The sequence below is a fragment of the Rattus norvegicus genome, chromosome 1 (genome assembly GCF_036323735.1).
Source record: "Rattus norvegicus strain BN/NHsdMcwi chromosome 1, GRCr8, whole genome shotgun sequence".
NCBI lineage: Eukaryota > Metazoa > Chordata > Mammalia > Rodentia > Muridae > Rattus > Rattus norvegicus.
The window spans coordinates 166,376,658-166,401,310 of NC_086019.1; the positions used below are offsets into that span (position 1 = coordinate 166,376,658).

The following is a 24,653-nucleotide window of genomic DNA, read 5'->3' on the forward strand; positions in this document are numbered from 1 at the left end:
ATGATGACGATGACGACAACAACAACGACGACGACAATGACAATGACGATAGTGATGTTAGACCTTGGGCAAATTACTTATTTTTTTTTTTAAAAAAACTCTACTTAGGATATTCTTCGGACAACTTTAAAGGAGAGATTCCCACACCAAAGTAACTAAAAAACAAGAAAGTTTCATTCACAATGAATTTTATTAGTACATCACAATGAAAATGTCCACAATGAATTTGAATTAATGTAATGGTGCACATACATTTAACCAAAAATACATTTGCATTAGAAATTTTACATAATACAGTTTGATGCAAAAGAAAGCAATTTTGTGAGAACAGAGTGGGATGAGGGCGCGTCCATGCATCTTAGGGGAAGCAAACTATAAATATCTTATTCAGAAAAAAATTAGGTTTATTGTTGCAAAGTGATAGATACCTTCTGATTAGTCATTGGTTGTGATATTTTAAGTCTTTGTAGATCTGACTAAGAGCTGAATTAAATCATTGTGAACATTACAGCTTAATAAATGTTTATTGTCAAAACATCAGTTTAATTTGAATCAAATATAGAGGCTTGCCATAATATTCATACTTCTTGATTGTGCTCTGATTGTATGTTGATCATTACCCACAGCATGACTGACCTATAAACAGGAAATTTGTTACATATAATGCAAAATAAACTACAGGTATATTGAAAAAATTTTTCCCTTAGTGTCTTTGAAATTTTGACACTGCTTCCTTTCTAATCTCATTTTAAAATTATTTAAGAATTTCAATGTATTTTGATCATATTTACCGCCCTCCTCACATGTCCCAAGTTCATGCTCTACCCTACTTTGTATCATTACTCCTCTTTCTTTTCTTCCTTTTTATAAATCACCCACCAAGCACTGTTTATGCTGCCTTTATACACTAGTGGGCTTTCAGTGGGCCCACTAGGGCCCACACTGATTTAGCATCTATGTAACATACATCTCCAGGTAGTAAGGTAATCTGGTACAGCATGGTGTTCAGATTTTGAGGAACTGAAAGTTGTAACATTATAATAGTTTCCTTCCACCAGTATGAAGAAAACTGATGGTCCTTCTAGCGACTGCCCAACGCTCCTTAGCTAAGGGAGGGACTTGGTGCCCATCATTCTCCTTGCTGTGATTCTGTCTGGCCTGGGCCAGTACAGATAACATTTCTTTAATACTCTGTGTCTGTTCATTTGAAAGGTGGAGGTAGAATGAAAGAAGCCCAGGAAAATTAATAGGCTTTATTTGACCTTCAAAGACAATATTAATCAGAATTGGAACCAGTACTTGGAGATCTTTTTTAAGGTAGCTTTTATGTGACAAACAAGACTCTCATACCCAGACCACTTGTTATTGACTATGGGGGTGAAAAGTTGAGATGGTATGAAACCTCATAATTCCTTTCAGTGGAGAACAAGGGATTTAGTATCTGTGTAACATACATCTCCAGGTAGTGAGGAAATCTGGTACAGTATGGTGTTCAGATTTTGAGGAAATGAAAGTTGTATCATTTTAATAGCTGCCTTCCACCAGTATGAAAATCAAAAGATACAAACTATTACTTATAGTGTCAACTCTAAGACAGAACACAAGAATGAAAGGTCAATGTAAATATTAGTGCTTAAGGTTTTTTTAAATGTTTTTTTTCATGAACTAGATACACTTGAACCTCATTTAGCCTACTGAGCCATTAATTGGCATTGCTAACGTATCTTTAGCTCAATGATGATGTCCTCATAGAAACCATCTTGCATTTTCTTTATTGTACATTTGTCCATACTTTCTCCTAACTCTTCTGACAGTATTTTCAAAGTTCTCAAAAATATCTGTGTACGAGTTCAGCTACTAATTTCACTTTCTTCAAGGCAATGGAAGCAGGGAACAGAGTATTGTCAAACTGACAGTAGGCAGTGTCCAAGCACAGCTGTTCCACCCCGTGAGAATCAACAGAAGGGACTCACTAATCAGACCAGCATGGCACCTAGACTTTGGCTCTCACTGGGGATATTGAGTATACTTTCAGTGTTACATTCAGCTCTTGTCTGAACCACTTTCACTACTTTATCCTGGTTTTTGTTTGTTACCCTGGAAGATATTCTTGACCTGAGTCTACAGATGAGGTGCATAGAGCATTCCAGGGAGGGAAAACAGACAAACAAACAACAATAAACCCCAAACCTCCCCTAATAACAAACAAACAAGCAAACCAAAAGATGTACAATGTTAAAGACTAATATTTTGAGCTTTACCAAGAACTGAATAGGATAGACCAAGGCACAATTTTTAGGAAGTCCTTCTGCAAGCCACAGAAGGTATGGGAATAGATGGGTATCTGGCTAGAGGTAACAACCAAGGAAAGAGAAAACAAAGAAAGTCATACAAAGGAGGCAGAGATGGGATTTTGTCTGAGCTAGATGAGTTTGGGTGCAATGTGAGGAGTCTGTTTCATTGAGGAATCACTGAGGAATCTATGTCTGGTACATTGATGTTGAAGGTCAGTTGACATGGACTTCTAATTATGTCCAGCTGATGCCTTCATTCTGGGACCCTGACTCTAAAGAGATGAGGCTTTATGGAAGTTCCAACTAGACTGGTCAAAATGACAAAGTGCATGACTGAAGAACACCAACAGGAAGTGGGTAGGGGTATCCAGAAATGGTCCTCAGTAGTCAGTCATTGGATCTAGATCAGGACAAGGAGGAGGTAAGTGCCTGGGAGGTGCTGTCAGCAGGCACTGTTACTGACCATCATATCTTTAGTGGACAGAGCTTTAGAGGGGCTGAATTCCCCCCATCATCATTGAAACCGACACTAAAGAAGGGTCGCAGAGGTCCGATAAAAGCACACTCTGAGAAGGTGTAGATGAGGGAGCCGTGGTCAGTTATGTTGTAGAAGGAGACAATGCCAGCTTCATAGTCTACAAAGATCCCAATTTGGCACGGAGGTACCTGAATATGGAGGGTGGTCTGAGGACTGGTACCAGCCTCATAGTTGTCTTTTTGCCAAAGCCAAATGGTCCAGAAGCCATTTTCAGGACTGAGTGAAAAATGCCCTTTCCTCTGTACAGAATCTCTGCAAACCCCCAAATCCCAGGCCTGCTTTTGGGTCACATCTACCTCCCAGTACATCTTCCCAGAGGAGAATCTCTGGGCACCTAGCACCATGGGGTAATTATTAAATCTCTCAGCATTTTCAGACACATTCTGATAGGTGTCTCCCATCCTCACTTGTCTCCGATCCTTTGAGATGATGAGGCACGAGTTGGCAGTGTCACGATCCAGAGTAATATGAACTGCAGGGAGAAGGTCACAGGTAAGACTGGATGGGTGGGACCAGCACTCTCTGCCTGTAGTGAGGGGATCCATGTAAACTCAAAGATGAGAGGTGACCCTGATCCTCCTCATGTGAGGAAATGGCCCACAGTAACTCTGGCCCTTCCTCTTCAATCTCACCTATGTTCTCTCCTCCACCTGCACCACTTGCCACTTCTTCCACACATTACTACCCTGGGCTCCCCAAGACTGTCCACTCCCCACTCCCCACTGTCCAGCCCACAATTCCTACAAGTCACCTCACCCCAACAGGTCCTCAGCATCTTCTTCCGCCCTGGCACATGGCATGTGCTTGTCAGGTCTGGGGAATCAACATCTACCGTGTCCAGTTTCCAGGATACACTCCTAGGGAAAGAGTTTGAGAATCTTACCTCCTACTCTTATCTTCTACCTCGGGCTCTAATGATCTTCTTCACGCATGACTCTGATAATTAAATTCAATACAAATGTACAAATACTCATGCATTCAATGTTCATGTGAAAGGAAAAAAAATAGTTTCTATCTAGGAGTTCCAAGTTGTAGGAGTCGCAAATAAATCTCCAACTCTTTTCAGAGCCTGAGGTCATGGCCATGCAGATTCTATTTAATTTTATAGGGAACCATTTAATAGGTCACTTCTTTTTTTTTTTTATTAACTTGAGTATTTCTTTTTTTTTTTATTAACTTGAGTATTTCTTATATACATTTCGAGTGTTATTCCCTTTCCCGGTTTCCGGGTCAACATCCCCCTAACCCCCCCCTCCCCTTCCTTATGGGTGTTCCCCTCCCAACCCTCCCCCCATTGCCGCCCTCCCTCCATAGTCTAGTTCACTGGGGGTTCAGTCTTAGCAGGACCCAGGGCTTCCCCTTCCACTGGTGCTCTTACTAGGATATTCATTGCTACCTATGAGGTCAGAGTCCAGGGTCAGTCCATGTATAGTCTTTGGGTAGGGGCTTAGTCCCTGGAAGCTCTGGTTGCTTGGCATTGTTGTACATATGGGGTCTCGAGCCCCTTCAAGCTCTTCCAGTTCTTTTTCGGATTCCTTCAACGGGGGTCCTATTCTCAGTTCAGTGGTTTGCTGCTGGCATTCGCCTCTGTGTTTGCTGTATTTTGGCTGTGTCTCTCAGGAGCGATCTACATCCGGCTCCTGTCGGTCTGCACTTCTTTGCTTCATCCATCTTGTCTAATTGGGTGGCTATATATGTATGGGCCACATGTGGGGCAGACTCTGAATGGGTGTTCCTTCAGTCTCTGTTTTAATCTTTGCCTCTCTCTTCCCTGCCAAGGGTATTCTTGTTCCCCTTTTAAAGAAGGAGTGAAGCATTCACATTTTGATCATCCGTCTTGAGTTTCATTTGTTCTAGGCATCTAGGGTAATTCAAGCATTTGGGCTAATAGCCACTTATCAATGAGTGCATACCATGTATGTCTTTCTGTGATTGGGTTAGCTCACTCAGGATGATGTTTTCCAGTTCCAACCATTTGCCTACGAATTTCATAAAGTCGTTGTTTTTGATAGCTGAGTAATATTCCATTGTGTAGATGTACCATATTTTCTGTATCCATTCCTCTGTTGAAGGGCATCTGGGTTCTTTCCAGCTTCTGGCTATTATAAATAAGGCTGCAATGAACATAGTGGAGCACGTGTCTTTTTTATATGTTGGGGCATCTTTTGGGTATATGCCCAAGAGAGGTATAGCTGGATCCTCAGGCAGTTCAATGTCCAATTTTCTGAGGATTCTCCAGACTGATTTCCAGAATGGTTGTACCAGTTTGCAATCCCACCAACAATGGAGGAGTGTTCCTCTTCCTCCACATCCTCGCCAGCATCTGTTGTCCCCTGAGTTTTTGATCTTAGCCATTCTCACTGGTGTGAGGTGAAATCTCAGGGTTGTTTTGATTTGCATTTCCCTTATGACTAAAGATGTTGAACATTTCTTTAGGTGTTTCTCAGCCATTCGGCATTCCTCAGCTGTGAATTCTTTGTTTAGCTCTGAACCCCATTTTTTAATAGGGTTATTTGTTTCCCTGCGGTCTAACTTCTTGAGTTCTTTGTATATTTTGGATATAAGGCCTCTATCTGTTGTAGGATTGGTAAAGATCTTTTCCCAATCTGTTGGTTGCCGTTTTGTCCTAACCACAGTGTCCTTTGCCTTACAGAAGCTTTGCAGTTTTATGAGATCCCATTTGTCGATTCTTGATCTTAGAGCGTAAGCCATTGGTGTTTTGTTTAGGAAATTTTTTCCAGTGCCCATGTGTTCCAGATGCTTCCCTAGTTTTTCTTCTATTAGTTTGAGTGTGTCTGGTTTGATGTGGAGGTCCTTGATCCACTTGGACTTAAGCTTTGTACAGGGTGATAAGCATGGATCGATCTGCATTCTTCTACATGTTGCCCTCCAGTTGAACCAGCACCATTTGCTGAAAATGCTATCTTTTTTCCATTGGATGGTTTTGGCTCCTTTGTCAAAAATCAAGTGACCATAGGTGTGTGGGTTCATTTCTGGGTCTTCAATTCTATTCCATTGGTCTATCTGTCTGTCTCTGTACCAATACCATGCAGTTTTTATCGCTATTGCTCTGTAATACTGCTTGAGTTCAGGGATAGTGATTCCCCCTGAAGTCCTTTTATTGTTGAGGATAGCTTTAGCTATCCTGGGTTTTTTGTTATTCCAGATGAATTTGCAAATTGTTCTGTCTAACTCTTTGAAGAATTGGATTGGTATTTTGATGGGGATTGCATTGAATCTGTAGATTGCTTTTGGTAAAATGGCCATTTTTACTATATTAATCCTGCCAATCCATGAGCATGGGAGATCTTTCCATCTTCTGAGGTCTTCTTCAATTTCTTTCCTCAGTGTCTTGAAGTTCTTATTGTACAGATCTTTTACTTGCTTGGTTAAAGTCACACCGAGGTACTTTATATTATTTGGGTCTATTATGAAGGGTGTCGTTTCCCTAATTTCTTTCTCGGCTTGTTTCTCTTTTGTGTAGAGGAAGGCTACTGATTTATTTGAGTTAATTTTATACCCAGCCACTTTGCTGAAGTTGTTTATCAGCTTTAGTAGTTCTCTGGTGGAACTTTTGGGATCACTTAAATATACTATCATATCATCTGCAAACAGCGATATTTTGACTTCTTCTTTTCCGATCTGTATCCCCTTGACCTCCTTTTGTTGTCTGGTTGCTCTGGCTAGAACTTCAAGAACTATATTGAATAAGTAGGGAGAGAGTGAGCAGCCTTGTCTAGTCCCTGATTTTAGTGGGATTGCTTCGAGTTTCTCTCCATTTAGTTTTATGTTAGCAACTGGTTTGCTGTATATGGCTTTTACTATGTTCAGGTATGGGCCTTGAATTCCTATTCTTTCCAGGACTTTTATCATGAAGGGGTGTTGAATTTTGTCAAATGCTTTCTCAGCATCTAATGAAATGATCATGTGGTTTTGTTCTTTCAGTTTGTTTATATAATGGATCACGTTGATGGTTTTCCGTATATTAAACCATCCCTGCATGCCTGGGATGAAGCCTACTTGGTCATGGTGGATGATTGTTTTGATGTGCTCTTGGATTCGGTTTGCCAGAATTTTGTTGAGTATTTTTGCGTCGATATTCATAAGGGAAATTGGTCTGAAGTTCTCTTTCTTTGTTGTGTCTTTGTGTGGTTTAGGTATAAGAGTAATTGTGGCTTCGTAGAAGGTATTCGGTAGTGATCCATCTGTTTCAATTTTGTGGAATAGTTTGGATAATATTGGTATGAGGTCTTCTCTAAGGTTTGGTAGAATTCTGCACTAAACCCGTCTGGACCTGGGCTCTTTTTGGTTGGGAGACCTTTAATGACTGCTTCTATTTCCTTAGGAGTTATGGGGTTGTTTAACTGGTTTATCTGTTCCTGATTTAACTTCGGTACCTGGTATCTGTCTAGGAAATTGTTCATTTCCTGAAGATTTTCAAGTTTTGTTGAATATAGGTTTTTATAGTAAGATCTGATGATTTTTTGAATTTCCTCTGAATCTGTTGTTATGTCTCCCTTTTCATTTCTGATTTTGTTAATTTGGACGCACTCTCTGTGTCCTCTCGTTAGTCTGGCTAAGGGTTTATCTATCTTGTTGATTTTCTCAAAGAACCAACTTTTGGTTCTGTTGATTCTTTCTATGGTCCTTTTTGTTTCTACTTGGTTGATTTCAGCTCTGAGTTTGATTATTTCCTGCCTTCTACTCCTCCTGGGTGTATTTGCTTCTTCTTGTTCTAGAGCTTTTAGGTGTGCTGTCAAGCTGCTGACATATGCTCTTTCCTGTTTCTTTCTGCAGGCACTCAGCGCTATGAGTTTTCCTCTTAGCACAGCTTTCATTGTGTCCCATAAGTTTGGGTATGTTGTACCTTCATTTTCATTAAATTCTAAAAAGTTTTTAATTTCTTTCTTTATTTCTTCCTTGACCAGGTTATCATTGAGTAGAGCATTGTTCAATTTCCACGTATATGTGGGCATCCTTCCCTTATTGTTATTGAAGACCAGTTTTAGGCCGTGGTGGTCTGATAGCACGCATGGGATTATTTCTATCTTTCTGTACCTGTTGAGGCCCGTTTTTTGACCAATTATATGGTCAATTTTGGAGAAAGTACCATGAGGAGCTGAGAAGAAGGTATATCCTTTTGCTTTAGGATAGAATGTTCTATAAATATCCGTTAAGTCCATTTGGCTCATGACTTCTCTTAGTCTGTCTACATCTCTGTTCAATTTCTGTTTCCATGATCTGTCCATTGATGAGAGTGGGGTGTTGAAATCTCCCACTATTATTGTGTGAGGTGCAATGTGTGTTTTGAGCTTTAGTAAGGTTTCTTTTACGTATGTAGGTGCCCTTGTAGTTGGGGCATAGATATTTAGGTTTGAGAGTTCATCTTGGTGGATTTTTCCTTTGATGAATATGAAGTGTCCTTCCTTGTCTTTTTTGATGACTTTTAATTGAAAATTGATTTTATTTGATATTAGAATGGCTACTCCATTGCTTCTTCTGACCATTTGCTTGGAAAATTGTTTTCCAGCCTTTCACTCTGAGGTAATGTCTGTCTTTGTCTCTGAGGTGTGTTTCCTGTAGGCAGCAGAATGCAGGGTCCTTGTTGCGTATCCAGTTTGTTAATCTATGTCTTTTTATTGGGGAGTTGAGGCCATTGATGTTGAGAGATATTAAGGAATAGTGATTATTGCTTCCCGTTATATTCATATTTGGATGTGATGTTATGTTTGTGTGCTTTCATTCTGTTTGTTTTGTTGCCAAGACGATTAGTTTCTTGCTTCTTCTAGGGTATAGCTTGCCTCCTTATGTTGGGCTTTACCATTTATTATCCTTTGTAGTGCTGGATTTGTAGAAAGATATTGTGTAAATTTGGTTTTGTCATGGAATATCTTGGTTTCTCCATCTATGTTAATTGAGTTTTGCAGGATACAGTAACCTGGGCTGGCATTTGTGTTCTCTTAGGGTCTGTATGACATCAGTCCAGGATCTTCTGGCCTTCATAGTTTCTGGCGAGAAGTCTGGTGTGATTCTGATAGGTCTGCCTTTATATGTTACTTGACCTTTTTCCCTTACTGCTTTTAATATTCTTTTTTTATTTTGTGCGTTTGGTGTTTTGACTATTATGTGACGGGAGGTGTTTCTTTTCTGGTCCAATCTATTTGGAGTTCTGTAGGCTTCTTGTATGCCTATGGGTATCTCTTTTTTTAGGTTAGGGAAGTTTTCTTCTATAATTTTGTTGAAGATATTTACTGGTCCTTTGAGCTGGGAGTCTTCACTCTCTTCTATACCTATTATCCTTAGATTTGATCTTCTCATTGAGTCCTGGATTTCCTGTATGTTTTGGACCAGTAGCTTTTTCCGCTTTACATTATCTTTGACAGTTGAGTCAATGATTTCTATGGAATCTTCTGCTCCTGAGATTCTTTCTTCCATGTCTTGTATTCTGTTGGTGAAGCTTGTATCTACAGCTCCTTGTCTCTTCTTTTGGTTTTCTATATCCAGGGTTGTTTCCATGTGTTCTTTCTTGATTGCTTCTATTTCCATTTTTAATTCCTTCAACTGTTTGTGTTTTCCTGGAATTCTTTCAGGGATTTTTGCGATTCCTCTCTGTAGGCTTCTACTTGTTTATTAATGTTTTCCTGTGTTTCCCTAAGGGAGTTCTTCACGTCTTTCTTGAAGTCCTCCAGCATCATGATCAAATATGATTTTGAAACTAGATCTTTCTTTTCTGGTGTGTTTGGATATTCCATGTTTGTTTTGGTGGGAGAATTGGGCTCCGATGATGCCAAGTAGTCTTGGTTTCTGTTGCTTGGGTTCCTGCGCTTGCCTCTCGCCATCAGATTATCTCTAGTGTTACTTTGTTCTGCTATTTCTGAAAGTGGCTAGACTGTCCTATAAGCCTGTGTGTCAGGAGTGCTGTAGACCTGTTTTCCTCTCTTTCAGTCAGTTATGGGGACAGAGTGTTCTGCTTTCGGGCGTGTAGTTTTTCCTCTCTACAGGTCTTCAGCTGTTCCTGTGGGCCTGTGTCTTGAGTTCACCAGGCAGCTTTCTTGCAGCAGAAAATTTGGTCTTACCTGTGGTCCCGAGGCTCAAGTTCGCTCGTGGGGTGCTGCCCACGGGCTCTCTGCGGTGGCAGCAACCAGGAATACCTGTGCCGCCCCTTCTGGGAGCTTCAGTGCACCAGGGTTCCAGATGGCCTTTGGTGTTTTCCTCTGGCGTCCGAGATGTATGTACAGAGAGCAGTCTCTTCTGGTTTCCCAGGCTTGTCTGCCTCTCTGAAGGTTTAGCTCTCCCTCCCACGGGATTTGGGTGCAGAGAACTGTTTACCCGGTCTGTTTAATAGGTCACTTCTGAGAAGAAGTTGGAGCAATCTTGGCCATGCTGTAGGTTTCACTCATTACTTATGAATCTTCCCATATGAGAGTCGCAGCAGAGTCAGATTACCCGTTACTTTCATACTTTTAATGTATGAAGATGACATTCATTAACTACATTGGGCAATTCATCAAGTGGGATGTCCATTAGACATTTGAGGGTAGAGAACGTTTCAGAGAGGACCAGGTTTTGAGAATAGGGATGCATGAGGCAAACCCCAGTGCATGTACGCCTAACTCAATAGCCATTTCTATGCACACTTGCTTCCTGTTCTGTGGAAACCTCTCCTTACCTTTCCAGGACGATCCTCACCTCCTGAGGAGAGAAGAGACAGACAGTCAATTCTGGAGTTTCTGATTGACTACTGAGATGCCACTCCTGGGGTCATGTGACATCATTGACCGTGTATCCTTTGGGCTCTGTTCTGCACCATCGCCTTGGGCTAAGGCCCTAAGGATGACTCTGACAAGGAGAAATGACATGTGATGGCTAACAGAGTATCTAGGAAGCCAACATGCCTATGGCCTTTAGCTAGGATATGACCAGGGATCTAGAGACTGATGTAGGCTCCTGGAGGATGGGGCTGTCCAAGGAGACAGTAGAAGAGGAAAATAAACAACACGACCTGACTGAAGCCCAGTTTCAAGCAGAAAATGGCTGAGGTAGATGTCCAGAGAGGCTCCTTGCTATTTCTGGGCTTGAGTTGTTTGTGGAGGAAGGGCTAGTTGGTTAAAAGCTTTGTCCTGTGCTATGGCTAATCCTCTCTACTATTTACAGTGAGCTCAAGTGAGAATATTCATTCCCAGGGAGTGGCAGCCATAGTGTTTGAACTGGCAGTCTCCTAGGATCAGGAAAAAGACACCAGGGAGCTCAGTTCTATGACAGGAGGAGAAAGCCTGCCAAGTCAAACCTATATGACCAGCTTTTCTGTACAAAGTAGAAAGAAATGTCTGTACACATCTGACTGAGGGACAGTGACAGAGGTATGAGAAAAGATACCTAGAGATCATCTGGTCTATAATGTTCCAACACCAGGCTAACATCCATACCAAGGATGGATGAAAGATGGTTTTAGAGTATGAATGACTTTAAAAAGTAATCTGTTGTCTTAATTTCTGCCTCTTACTACTTAGACAAGCTGATGTAAGTTACTGTGAATCTCCCACTATGTCCATTAATGTTTTCTCTTCTGTGGAATGGGATCCCAGCAGCACTACCCTGAGCCCTGGTAAGTCACTGGTGTGCTCTTGAGGAACCTGCACTTACTATCCGTATGGGAAAAATCAGAAGAGAGAATAGTAGTACCAATACATGATCTTTTAGTTCCTATGCTTTGGGAAAAATATTTTAAATTTACTTTGGGAAAAGAGCGAGACTTTTTGCAGAATCCTATATGTTAAAAATCATATAGGTAGTTATGCAACAGCTATGCTTGGGTTAAGGGCATCCTTGTGGATCCTACTCCCTCTGTGGCTTCATAAATGGAGAAACAGTATAGAAAAGAAAAACAGTTTATTCCCATGAGCTATCACTTTGGAGAGAAACGGCATACTTCGGTTTTATATACTGAACTTTTATAAACATTCTATGGCTATTTGTCTAAGAACTCGAATGAATTTTCTCATTTATTTCTTTTTAAAAATATCACTTAAGATATGTGATACTATGCATCCTGGTGACATGATTCCCACTCCTGACACCTGCTGTGGTGGGCATCTCCTAGGAATAGCTATCTACTGGTTGCTATATGGAATACTTTCTCTTGTGTTTGTACCCTGCTATTCTGTAATGGAAGCCACTTGAGTGTTCACATTTCAGCTTATTTAAAAATATCCTAAAAATTAAGGCAGCACTTCCTTTTTAAGAGCGGTTCCAGACAGTGCTGGCCTTTTCCTAGTTATTCCTTGCGCCTGCGTAGGGATCGCACCTTCAATAGCTCCAGTTCTGAACCTCGGCTCCTCCTCTCCAGCTCTGAGATCAGTTCCTGCAGGGCCTGGTTCTTCTCAGCCAGCTCAGCCTCCTTCTCCCCAAGGAGTCTCAGGTGCTCCCTTTCATCCTTCTCCAGCCTCTGCAGCTGCCTCTGTTCCTCCTGAGCCAGCAAGCTATTCTGATGTGCGAACTCTTCGTGAATCCTCGACTTCTGGGTGTCAATGTTCCTCTGTGGTGGCAAGGGAAAGACAAGAGTTTCACAATCAAAATTTCCTAGGCTTTGGTGGTGAAGGTGTTTCTGTCCCCTCAACACCCACCCACACTCAAACCGCCACCCTCACCCACACATGCTTCCGTCACTAGATACTCAACCTTTCTTCCAAAAGCCACTAATGCCCATGTGAGTCCCTTTGTATTTCTATCTCAGCAAGTAATAGAGTGTAAATCTGTCCCCATACCCAGTGTTGCTATCTTTCTAGGCCCTGGGTGGAAAACAGCGGCCCCAGGAAAACATTCTTTGCCATCTTGGAGAGTCGAGTCTTTGCTACTCATTTGGGGTCTGTGATTGGCTGTAAGCCCCTCACATTCCTTGCCAATTTCAGATGTATTTCATTTCCTACCAGCAAATTCTCAGTGGGACAGGTTTTAGTTCTCTATCAGGCTTCGGACTAATACTCTGGTCACCAACAAGCAGCCACCAGGTCAGGTGGACTTCCTACCTCAGATCCAAGAACCCACTGTTGACTCTGTTGTCCCCTGAGAAGGAATGATGTGACCTTACACTTCCTCCAGTAATTCTTGATCTTTGTGCCAGACTGGTGGAAATCTCATCTAATTTTAAGCTTCTTCCCTCCCTTCCTCCCTCCCTTCCTTCCTCCTTCCCTCCCTCCCTCCCTCCCTCCCTCCCTCCCTCCCTCTCTTCCATCCTTCTTTCCCTCTCCCATCTTCCTTCCTTCCTTTCATTTCCTCTCTATCTGGAGACAAAGAGTGCAGATGCTTCATGGAGAGTGACCTGTATAATAACTCTACCATCCCTTGGGTAGGCACAGTCATGGTTAAGACTTGCTTAATGTCAAGACCTGAGAGATGCAGTCTACAGTTCTTGCCTTCCAGTCTGTTCTTTGCATTGCAAGATCCATTTCCAACTTCTCGGCCAACTCTTTCCCTTTTCTCAGTTTTTCTAAAGCCTTGTGAATCTTCTCCTGTAGAAAAAGATAGCAGGTTAGTCCCCAGCTAAAGATGTGGAGGACGAAGCTGGAAAGACTTTGGAAGAAACCTAGTATGTCTTACAAAAACAGAGCTAGGCCAATGGGGTAAGGGGATCTGGGCCATTGCATTTCTAATTCACCAGGAAGCCACAAGAAAGCTTGATACATGTTGCACCTCCCATGGCATAGCCTCTGCTACTGAGAAATAAAGTTGCATTCCATACACAGGTTCCTCTCAATGAAGGAAGAAAGTACCCTTCCATTCCTTAACTTCTCAGATGTCAGGGTGACTCTCAGCCACCATTCTGGGGGACAAAGCACCCTCCATGGGCCATTTCTTTAATGTGTCTCTGTGCTAAGGCCTCACCTGGTATATCTTAGCAGCCTCTTCAATGGGGACCTTGGTGTGGTCCCGGTGTTTCCCAGACTGGGCACACACCCAGCAAAGGGCCTGCCCATCTTCCTCACAGAACAGGTGAAGTATCTCTCCATGCTTCATGCAGTGCACTTCCTGGGTGCCCTTTTTGGTATTCTGGGCCTCTTGTTTAAGGTTTTCCACCATGTTTGCTATATGCCGATTGGGCCTGAGGTTTCTGAGCAGAAAGTGTTGCCGGCACACGGGACATGAACCGCCCCCATTTCCCCCAACCTCAGAAATGCATTCCTTGCAAAAGCAGTGGCCACATTCGATACTCATAGGCTCCACCATGGGCTCCAGGCAGATAGAACAGGTGACCTCCTCCCACATCTTTTCCAGGGACATTTTTGAGGTTGTAGAGTGTGACATCTGCCGTGGAATCTTGAGGGGTGAGGTAGGGGAGGGAGAAATAAAATGAGAGTTTGCATGACAAAAGCAAAAGCAAGGCGAACCCCAAACTCTTCAAAATAATGCAAAGGCATTATGTAATGACATGGGAGGGTATAGCGAAAGGCAAGAGCATCAACCTGAGCAACAGGAGTCTCTCCTCCAGCCTCACCCACTGAGCCATCCAGGCAGAAGGGGAAACAGAGAAAACTGGTGGGATAACACTGCTAACAACATCACCACGCCTTCCCTGCTTTAATCCTCAGTCCAGATGGTTCCCACATCTATTCTCTCAGCTCATGCCTCCACTGTGCAGAGACATTACTCATGGTAGTAATGACCATTTACCTTATTTACCACAGACCCTCTGTATTCCAACCGGGTGCGACATGCTCATGCCAGTCATCATTAATCTTGACAGTAACTACAGCGGTCAGGCGTCAGGAATGAAGGTTTACACAGCTACTCATTACATGTGAAGTTTTGTCCAATATGATGGCCTGCATATATGGCGATTGTGCAATAGATGATACTCTATAGCTTAGGTGTGTCATTAGTGACCAACTCAGGTTCATGTAAGAATACTTCAAGATCTTCCTGTTTCCGCCTACTCTCAGAGCTGACTTGGTCCCACAGCTCTCTGTACCCAGATCCTGTGGGGAGAGAGCTGGGTTCTCGGATGTGCAGACAATCCTGAGAGCACAGGGGAGACCAATACTTCTGCTCACATTTCTGGCCCAAGAGGAATCCTCCTGGAGCCCTATGGACACAGGGAACAAGGAGCAGTCTGGGAAAGGATCCTTCTGGTTTCTGCCTGTGCCAGAGCTGACACAGTGACACAGCTTTCTGTACCCAGATTCTGCTGGGAGAAAGCTGGACTCTAGGAGTGCTGACATAAAGGTTTATAGGAGGGTCAAGCGACTGCCAGAGACAGCAAGACCAGCTAACAGCAGAGATAAGCAGATGGCAGGAGACAAGGGCAAGAACCGAAGCAACAGAAACCAAGGCCACTTGGCATCATCAGAACCCAGTTCTACCACCACAGCAAGTCCTGGGTACCGCAACACACCAGAAAAGCAAGATTTGGATTTAAAATCACAACTTGTGATGATGTTATAGGACTTTAAGAAGGACATAAATAACTACCTTAAAGAAATACAGGACAATATAGGTAAACAGGTAGAAGCCCTTAAAGAGAAAACACACACACACACAAATCCCTTAAAGAATTACAGGAATAGGTGAAGGAATTGAACAAAACCATACAGGATTTAAAAATGGAAATAGAAACAATAAATCACAAAAGGAGACAACCCTGGAGATAGAAAACCTAGAAAAGAGATCAGGAGTCACAGACTCAAGCATTACCAACAAATACAAGAGACAGAAGAGAATCTCAGGGGAAGAAGAAACAAACATTGACACAACCATTAAAGAAAATGCAAAACGACTGGTACAACCATTCTGGAAATCAGTCTGGAGGTTCCTCAGAAAATTGGACATTGAACTGCCTGAGGATCCAGCTATACCTCTTTTGGGCATGTACCCAAAAGATGCCCCAACATATAAAAAAGACACGTGCTCCACTATGTTCATCGCAGCCTTATTTATAATAGCCAGAAGCTGGAAAGAACCCAGATGCCCTTCAACAGAGGAATGGATACAGAAAATGTGGTACATCTACACAATGGAATATTACTCAGCTATCAAAAACAATGACTTTATGAAATTCGTAGGCAAATGGTCGGAACTGGAAAATATCCTGAGTGAGGTAACCCAATCACAGAAAAACACACATGGTATGTACTCATTGATAAGTGGCTATTAGCCCAAATGCTTGAATTACCCTAGATGCTTAGAACAAATGAAACTCAAGACGGATGATCAAAATGTGAATGCTTCACTCCTTCTTTAAAAGGGGAACAAGAATACCCTTGGCAGGGATTAGAGAGGCAAAGATTAAAACAGACACAGAAGGAACACCCATTCAGAGCCTGCCCCACATGTGGCCCATACATATATAGCCACCCAATTAGACAAGATGGATGAAGCAAAGAAGTGCAGACCGACAGGAGCCGGATGTAGATCTCTCCTGAGAGACACAGCCAGAATACAACAAATACAGAGGCGAATGCCAGCAGCAAACCACTGAACTGAGAACAGGACCCCTGTTGAAGGAATCAGAGAAAGGACTGAAAGAGCTTGAAGGGGCTCGAGACCCCATATGAACAACAATGCCAAACAACCAGAGCTTCCAGGGACTAAGCCACCACCTAAAGACTATACATGGACTGACCCTGGACTCTCACCTCATAAGTAGCATTGAATATCCTAGTAAGATCACCAGTGTAAGGGGAAGCCCTTGGTCCCAGTGAACGTGATTTTTGGGGGGAGGGCGGCAATGGGGGGAGGATGGGGAGGGGAACAACCATAAAGAAGGGGAAGGGGAGGGGTTAGGGGGATGTTGACCTGGAAACCGGGAAAGGGAATAACACTCGAAATGTAAATAAGAAATACTCAAGTTAATAAAAAAAAAAGAAAGAAAATGCAAAACACAAAAAGCCCCTAACCAAAACATCCAGGAAATGCAGGACACAATGAGAAGACCAAACCTAAGGATAATAGGTGTAGAAGAGAGTGAAGATTCCCAACTTAAAGGGCCAGTAAATATTTTCAACAAAATTACAGAAGAAAATTTCCCCAACCTAGAGAAAGAGATGCCCACAAACATATAAGAAGCCTACAGAACTCCAAATAGATTGGACAAGAAAAGAAATTCCTCCATCACATAATAGTTAAAACACCAAATGCACAAAACAAAGAAAGAAAATTAAAAGCAGTAAGGGGAAAGTCAAGTAACATATAAAGGCAGACTTACCAGAATTATACTGGACTTCTCAGCAGAGACTATGAAAGCCAGGAGATACTGGGCAGATATCATACAGACCCTAAGAGAACACAAATGCCAGCCCAGGCTACTATATCCAGCAAAACTCTCAATTGATATAGATAGAGAAACCAAGATATTCCATGACAAAACAAAATTTTCACAGTATCTTTCCACAAATCCAGTCCTATTAAGGTTAAGAGATGGAAAACTCCCAACATAAGGAGGGAAACTACACCCTAGAAAAAGCAAGAAAGTAATCTTCTTGCAACAAACCTAAAAGAAGAGAGCCACACAAAAATAATTCCACCTCTAACAACCACCACCACCACCACCACCACCACCACCACCACCACCACCACCACCACCATCACCCAGGAAACAACAATCACTATTCCTTACTATCTCTTAACATCAATGGACTCAATTCCCCAATAAAAAGACATAGACTAACAGACTGCATACGTAAAGAGAACCCAGCATTTTGCTGCATACAGGAAACACACCTCCGTGACAGAAAGACACTACCTCAGAGTAAAAGGTTAGGAAACAATTTTCCAAGCAAATGGTCCAAAGAAAGAAGCTGGAGTAGCCATTCTAATATCAAATAAAATTGACTTTCAACCAAAAGTTATCAAAAAAGATAAGGAAGGACACTTCATATTCATCAAAGGAAAAATCCACCAAGATGAACTCTCAATCCTAAATATCTATGCCCCAAATGCAAGGGCACCTACATATGTAAGAGAAACCTTACTAAAGCTCAAATCATATATTGTATCTCACACAATAATAGAGTGGGACAATTCAACACCCCACTCTCATCAAGGGACAGATAATGGAAACAGAAACTAAATAGAAACACAGAGAAACTAACAGAAGTTATTGACCAAATGGATTTAACAGATATTTATAGAACATTTCATGCTAAAACAAAAGTATATACCTTCTCAGCACCTCATGGTACCTTCTCCAAAATCTTCCATATAATTGGTCACAAAACAGGCCTCAACAGATACAAGAAGATTGAAATAATTCTGTGCATCCTATCGGATCACCATGGACTAAGACTGGACTTCAATAAAAACAAAAACGACAAAAAGTCCACATACACATGGAAGCTGAACAATTTTCTACTCAATGATAACTTGGTTAAGGAAGAAATAAAGAAATAAATTAAAGACTTTTTAGAATTTAATGAAAATGAAGGCAGAACATACCCAAACTTATGGGACACAATGAAAGCAGTGCTAAGAGGAAACTCATAGCTCTGAGTGTCTCTGAATAGAAAGTGGAGAGAGCATACATTAGGAGTTTGACAGTACAACTAAAAGCTCTAAAATACAAAGAGGGAAATACACCCGAGAGGAGTAGATGGCAGGGCTGAAACCAAGTAGAAATAAAAAGAACTATACAAAGAATCAACAAACCAGGAGCTGGTTCTTTGAGAAAATCAACAAGATAGATAAACCCTTAGCCAGACTAACCAGGAGGCACAGGGGCAGTATGCAAATTAACAAATCATAAATGAAAAGGGAGACATAACAACAGAAACTGAGGAAATTAAAAAAAATTAACAGATTCTACTACAAAAGCCTATACTCAACAAAACTGGAAAATCTGGAGGAAATGGAAAATTTTCTAGACAAATACCAGGTACCGAAGTTAAATCACAGTCAGATAAACCATCTAAACAGTCCCATAACTCCTAAAGGAATAGAAGCAGTCATTAAAAGTCTCCCAACCAAAACAAACAAACAAACAAACAAAAAGCCCAGGACATATGGGTTTAGTGCAGAATTCTATCAGACCTTCATAGAAGACCTCATACCAATACTATCCAAACTATTCCACAAAATTGAAACAGAAGGAGCACTACCCAATTCCTTCTATGAAGTCACAATTATGCTTATACCTAAACCACACAAAGACCCCCAAAAGAAAGAGAACTTCACACCAATTTCCCTTAAGAATATTGGCACAAAAATATTCAATAAAATTCTAGCAAACTGAATACAAGAACACATCAAAATGATCATCCATCATGATCAAGTAGGCTTCATCCCAGGGATGCAGGGATGGTTTAATATATGAAAATCCATCAATGTAATCCATTATATAAACACATTTAAAGATAAGAACCACATAGTCATTTCATTAGATGCTGAGAAAACATTTGACAAAATTCAACACCCCTTCATGATAAAAGTTCTGGAAAGATCAGGAAATCAAGGCCCATACCTAAACACAGTAAAAGCACTAAACAGCAAAGCAGTAGCCAACATCAAAGTAAATGGAGGAAAACTTGAAGCAATCCCACTAAAAATCAGGGACTAGACAAGGCTGCCCACTTTCTCTCTATCTGTTCAACATAGTACTCAAAGTCCTATCCAGAGAAATTAGACAACAAAAGCAGGTCAAAGGGATACAAATCAAAAGGAAGATGTCAAAAAAGTCACTATTTGCAGATGATATGATAGTATCCTTAAGTGACCCCAAAATTTTCACCAGAGAACTCCTAACCTGATAAACTACTTCAGCAAAGTGGCTGGATATAAAATGAACTCAAACAAATCAGTAGCTTCCCTTTACTCAAAGGATAAACAAGTTAAGAAAGAAATTAGGGAAATGACACCCTTCACAATAGTCACAAATAATACAAAGTACCTCCCTGTGACTCTAACCAAGAGAGGGAAAGATCTGTATGACAAGAACCTCAAGTCTCTGAAAAAGAAATTGACGAAGATCTCAGAAGATGGAAAGATCTCCCACGCTCATGGATTGGCAAGATTAATATTGTAAAAATGGTCATCTTGCCAATAGCAATCTGCAGATTCAGTACAATCCCCATCAAAATTCCAACTCAATTCTTCATAGAGTTAGACAGAACAATTTGCAAATTCATTTGGAATAACAAAAGACCCAGGATAGCAAAAACTATCCTCAACAATAAAAGGACTTCAGGGGGAATCACCATCCCTGACCTCAAGCAGTATTACAGAGCAATGGTGATAAAAAGTATATGGTATTGGTACAGAGACAGACAGATAGACCAGTGGAATAGAATTGAAGACCCAGAAATGAACCCACACACCTATGGGCACTTGATTTTTGACAAAGGAACCAAAACCATCCAATGGAAAAAAGATAGCATTTTCAGCAAATGATGCTGGTTCAACTGGAGGTCCTCATGTAGAAGAACACAAATTGATCCACTCTTATTGCCCTGTACAAAGCTCAAGTCCAAGTGAACCAGGAACCTCCACATAAAATAAGATGCACGCAAACTAAGAGAAGAAAAAGTGGGGAAGAGTCTCGAACACATGGGCACTGGAAAAAATTTCCTGAACAAAACACCAATGGCTTATGCTCTAAGATCAAGAATCAACAAATGCGACCTCATAAAACTGCAAAGCTTCTGTAAGGCAAAGGACACTGTCATTAGGACAAAATGGCAACCAACAGATTGGGAAAGATCTTTACCAATCCTACATCTGATAGAGGGCTAATATTCAATATATACAAAGAACTCAAGTAGTGAGACTCTAGCGAACCACATAACCCTATCAAAAATGGGGTTCAGAGCTAAACAAAGAATTCTCAACTGAGGAATACCAAATGGCTGAGAAGCACCTAAAGAAATGTTCAACATCCTTAGTCATCAGGGAAATGCAAATCAAAACAACCCTGAGATTACATCTCACACCAGTCAGAATGGCTAAGATCAAAAACTCAGGTGACAATAGATGCTGGCGAGGATGTGGAGAAAGAGGAACACTCTTCCATTGTTGGTGAGATTTCAAGCTATTACAACCATTTTGGAAATCAGTCTGGAGGTTCCTCAGAAAACTGTCATAGTACTACCTGAGGACCCAGCTATACCACTCCTGGGTATACACCCAAAAGATTTTTCAACATATAACAAGGACACATGCTTCATTATGTTCATAGCGGCCTTATTTATAACAGCCTGAAGCTGGAAAGAACCCAGATGCCCTTCAACAGAGGAATGGATACAGAAAATGTGGTACATCTACACAATGGAATACTACTCAGCTATCAAAAACAATGACTTCATGAAATTCATAGGCAAATAGATTGGACTAGAAAATATCATCCTGAATGAGGTAAGTCAATCAGTAAAAACATACATGGTATGCAGTCATTGATAAGTGGATATTAGCCCAAACCTTGGGTTACCTAAGATACAATCCACAGATCACATTAAGCTCAAGAAGGACGACCAAAGTGCAGATGCTTCAGTCCTTCTTAGAAGAAGGAACACAAATATTAATAGGAGGAAATATATAGACAAAGTTTGGAGCAGAGACTGAAGGAAAGGCCATCCAGAGACTGCCCCACCTGGGCATCCAGACCATATATACATACAGCTACCAACCCTAGACAATATTGCTGATGCCAAGAAGTGCATGCTGACAGGAACCTGAAATAGCTGTCTCCTGAGAGGCTCTGCCAGAGCATGACAAATACAGAGGCAGATGCTCACAGCCAACCATTGAACTGAGAGTGGGGTCCCCTTTGGAGGAGTTAGAGAAAGGATGGAAGGAGCTGAAGGGGCTTGCAACCCCATAGGAAGAACAATATCAACCAACCAGAGCTCCCAGGGACTAAACCACCACCCAAAGAGTACACATGGACAGACCCATTGCTCTAGCTGCATAAGTAGCAGAGGATGGCCTTTTGGGGCACCAATGGGAGGGGAAGCCCTTGGTCCTGCCAAGAATTGACATCACAGTGTAGGAAATGTCTGGGCAGGCGGGTGGTAAGGGGTGGGCGGGGGAACACCATCATAGAAGAAGGGGGAGGGGAGGTGGAATAGGGGGTTTATGGAAGAGAAAACAGGAAAGAGATAACATTTGAAATAAAAATAAAAAAAAATCCAATAAAAAAACTTCAAGATGTGCATTCATTATCCTGAGTACATCATCTAAGAGTATATTTCCCAGTTATTAGGCTTGTGTGTGTGTGTGTGTGTGTCAGACACACACACACACACACACACACACACACACACACACACAAATTGATGTCTTTATTTACCCTGATATGTTCCATTGTAAGCTACACTTGAGCACAAATGCATCAATGTAGGCATGCCCATACGTTCCTCTATCTAAATGTCTATGTACAGAATATGTATGTATGCTCATCTATTGACATTTGTGGGGAGCACTCCCTGGGCTCTTCTCTAAGCTCCTCCAAGCCTAGTACTTCTCTCAACTTCCTTTAGGGTGCTGAGTATCTTAAACCCACTGAAATTTCTAAGTGGCTAGCACTCTCCTCAATCGAGGGTCTTCAAGGGGCTGGGGTTTCCCCGAGTTCCCCCCTCCCCTCTCCCTCCCGGACTAGGTCACCGCCCTGCTTCTCCTGCTCATGGCACTAGGAAAGTCAATTTCAGAGACCAGCTTTCACAGGGAAGCACGGGCAGCCTGGCAGGGTTGGGACTAGAGAACTCCGCTGAAGAGAAGCAGCAGGTGGGCTAGGAAATTCCGTGTGTAGGGCGCTAGTGGGAAGCGGCTCCTTGAATCTGTGGCATTGGGGTGGGGTGGGGGGAGCCCATCTAGTCTGGCCAGGGGTCCCATCCTCACTCACCTTACCAGGGTCCTCAGACTTGGCTAGGCTGTTTTCAGCTTCACTTTTGCAAGCCCGCAGTCTAATTTCACTTTCAGTTTCCTCTCAGAGGTAAGCTTAGAAGGAAGAGGGAGGAGCAAGGGGAGGAACAGGGAGTTGACTGGCAAGCCTTGGAGGCAGATAGGGCGGAGACTGGGCAGAGAGTGGGAGGAGAGTGGTCAGAGGTGCCAGAAACTGACTTCAGGCCACAGGCAAAGGAAAACTCAGTTAATGTCTTCTTGGGTGCAGTCTCTCTAAGGCCTCCTTGTCACCTTTAACAGACTGTAATCTACAGGATATCGACCTTTGACACTGGTCTTTACTTCAAACCTGGGAGCATCTGGGAGAAGAGGTCTGGATGGGAGAGGAGTTACTATCTTTTCTAGAGGGATCTTCCCACAAGACTGATAGTTCTTTAAAATCCGGGTGAAAGATCCTGGCACTGTTTTTGTTAACATATATTAATTGCACAGTATGCTTGACATATGCCCATTTCCCATCCCTCTGTCTTCTCGTTTTGCTCCCCTCTTTTCAAATAGTCTAGGGTGAGAAATTTATTCCTAATGATGTTAGGGTATGTGTTGTAGCAATGAAGGGAGACTTGTGGACATTGATTGTATTATAATTTGCGCTAAAACCATCAGGTGAATTTTCCTTGCCATTTATCATATTTAGGAAATAAAAGCATTCCGTGCTTTGAAATTTCCAGCCCTGTTTAAGAGATCCTTCTCAGTAAAAGGTCACCAGGCGACATCTACTGTCTAGATTGTGCTGTTGTATTGGGACTTGATTCCAGGAACACAACAGCTCCAGGAAGCAGAATGAAAAACAGAGTCAAGCATCTGAAAGGACAAAGGCATCTGCAAACATCAGAAAATGATTCTGCTTCACACCACTGAAGATCTGTCGCTATTTCCTGCAGGCAAAGAACTTGGGTCCCAAAATAAGGTAGTGGTAGAGTCAATGTCTATTTTTCTATTTACCACTAGATGACGCCTTATCTGTTTCAGTTTACACACTGGATAGAGAGATTAATACACACCCTAGGGTTGTGGTGATAAATACTCTATAATGTGCACACAGGATGACCAATGTAATATACTCATAGCTGCCTCAGCTCCCACCTTGGTAATTATCTGAAGACCCAAACTCCTGAAGAACAAAATCTCCTTCACTCTCAGCTAGTACTTTGATATCTCAACCCTCCTTCCCCTGGGCGAAATGACTCAAGTATTTATTTGGGAAGAGTTAATGTCATTGATAGGACTGTCTAGTACATTATCAGTGTTTTGGTGAAGTGAGATATTTATGCTTTGGGTTTTAGTCAGGCTTTACTAACTTGAATGTGTTTCAGTAACCCAAGTTGTCTCAGTGGTACCCAAGTCCACTCTGTCCAGGACAGGAAAAGCATTCTTTACTCATTTCTAACTTAGTGACCTAAGAAGCCCCAAAGATACAGAAGTAGAAGGAGGACAGCTGGGAACAGGAAAGGACCAATGGGTGTGGGAGAGGCACAAGAAAGATGACAGAGGGTTGACCAGTTGCTGGTTTTGACAGTGTATCAGAATTATGGGGTAGCCCTTTACTCTCATAGTTAAAACATTTGTTGATTCCTATAATAAAATGTCACAGACCAATTCATAAAAACCCATAAGTCTCTTTTTTATAATTGTGAAATATGGAAGTCCGAAGTAAGGTAGCAAAAGTTTGCTCGTCTCAGACTTGATCTCTTCCTCAAAGACAAGGCCTTCTCTTTGCATCTTTTTTCCCCATCTTAATTAAATTGGGTATTTCTTATTTACATTTCAAATGTTATTCCCTTTCCTGATATTCAGGCCAACATCCCCCTAAGCTCTCCCCCTCCCCTTCTTTAGGGGTGTTCCCCTCCCCATCCTCCCTCATTACTGCCCTCCCCTCAAGAATTCCATTCACTGGGGAGTCTAAGGATCCTAATCCCTAGCCTCACTTCTTGTTACAGTCATAT

At 41.9% G+C, this 24,653-nt stretch overlaps 1 protein-coding gene across 5 annotated transcripts; it reads right to left on the reverse strand.

The window, feature by feature from the left end:
* Positions 1–171: 171 nt before the first annotated feature.
* Trim21 (tripartite motif-containing 21) lies at positions 172–22,784 on the reverse strand. Of its 5 annotated transcripts, none has more exons than XM_006229884.3 (7): positions 22,652–22,784; positions 13,714–14,145; positions 13,218–13,340; positions 12,137–12,367; positions 10,502–10,524; positions 3,589–3,689; positions 172–3,304 (listed from the first exon to the last, which is right to left on the reverse strand). In XM_006229884.3, the coding sequence occupies exons 2-7, from the start codon at positions 14,131–14,133 to the stop codon at positions 2,760–2,762; spliced, it is 1,443 nt and encodes a 480-aa protein (XP_006229946.1). In that variant the 5' UTR covers positions 14,134–14,145; positions 22,652–22,784; the 3' UTR covers positions 172–2,759. The 5 variants fall into 5 exon arrangements, with proteins under 5 accessions (XP_006229946.1, NP_001076041.1, XP_038934047.1 ...); NM_001082572.2 differs by having other exon boundaries at positions 13,245–13,340; positions 22,652–22,714; XM_039078119.1 differs by lacking the exon at positions 13,218–13,340.
* Positions 22,785–24,653: the final 1,869 nt, after the last annotated feature.

What these genes read in the sequence shown, in the direction of transcription:
- Trim21 (XM_006229884.3), bottom strand. Translation starts at nt 14,133, where the DNA reads ATGTCACACTCTACAACCTCAAAAATGTCCCTGGAAAAGATGTGGGAG. An exon ending in AGGCTGCTAAGATATACCAG is followed by an intron (nt 13,341 to 13,713) that starts GTGAGGCCTTAG and finishes CTTTTTCTACAG; the next exon opens with GAGAAGATTCACAAGGCTTT. An exon ending in GTGAGGATCGTCCTGGAAAG is followed by an intron (nt 3,690 to 10,501) that starts GTAAGGAGAGGT and finishes CTCTTTCCCTAG; the next exon opens with GAGTGTATCCTGGAAACTGG.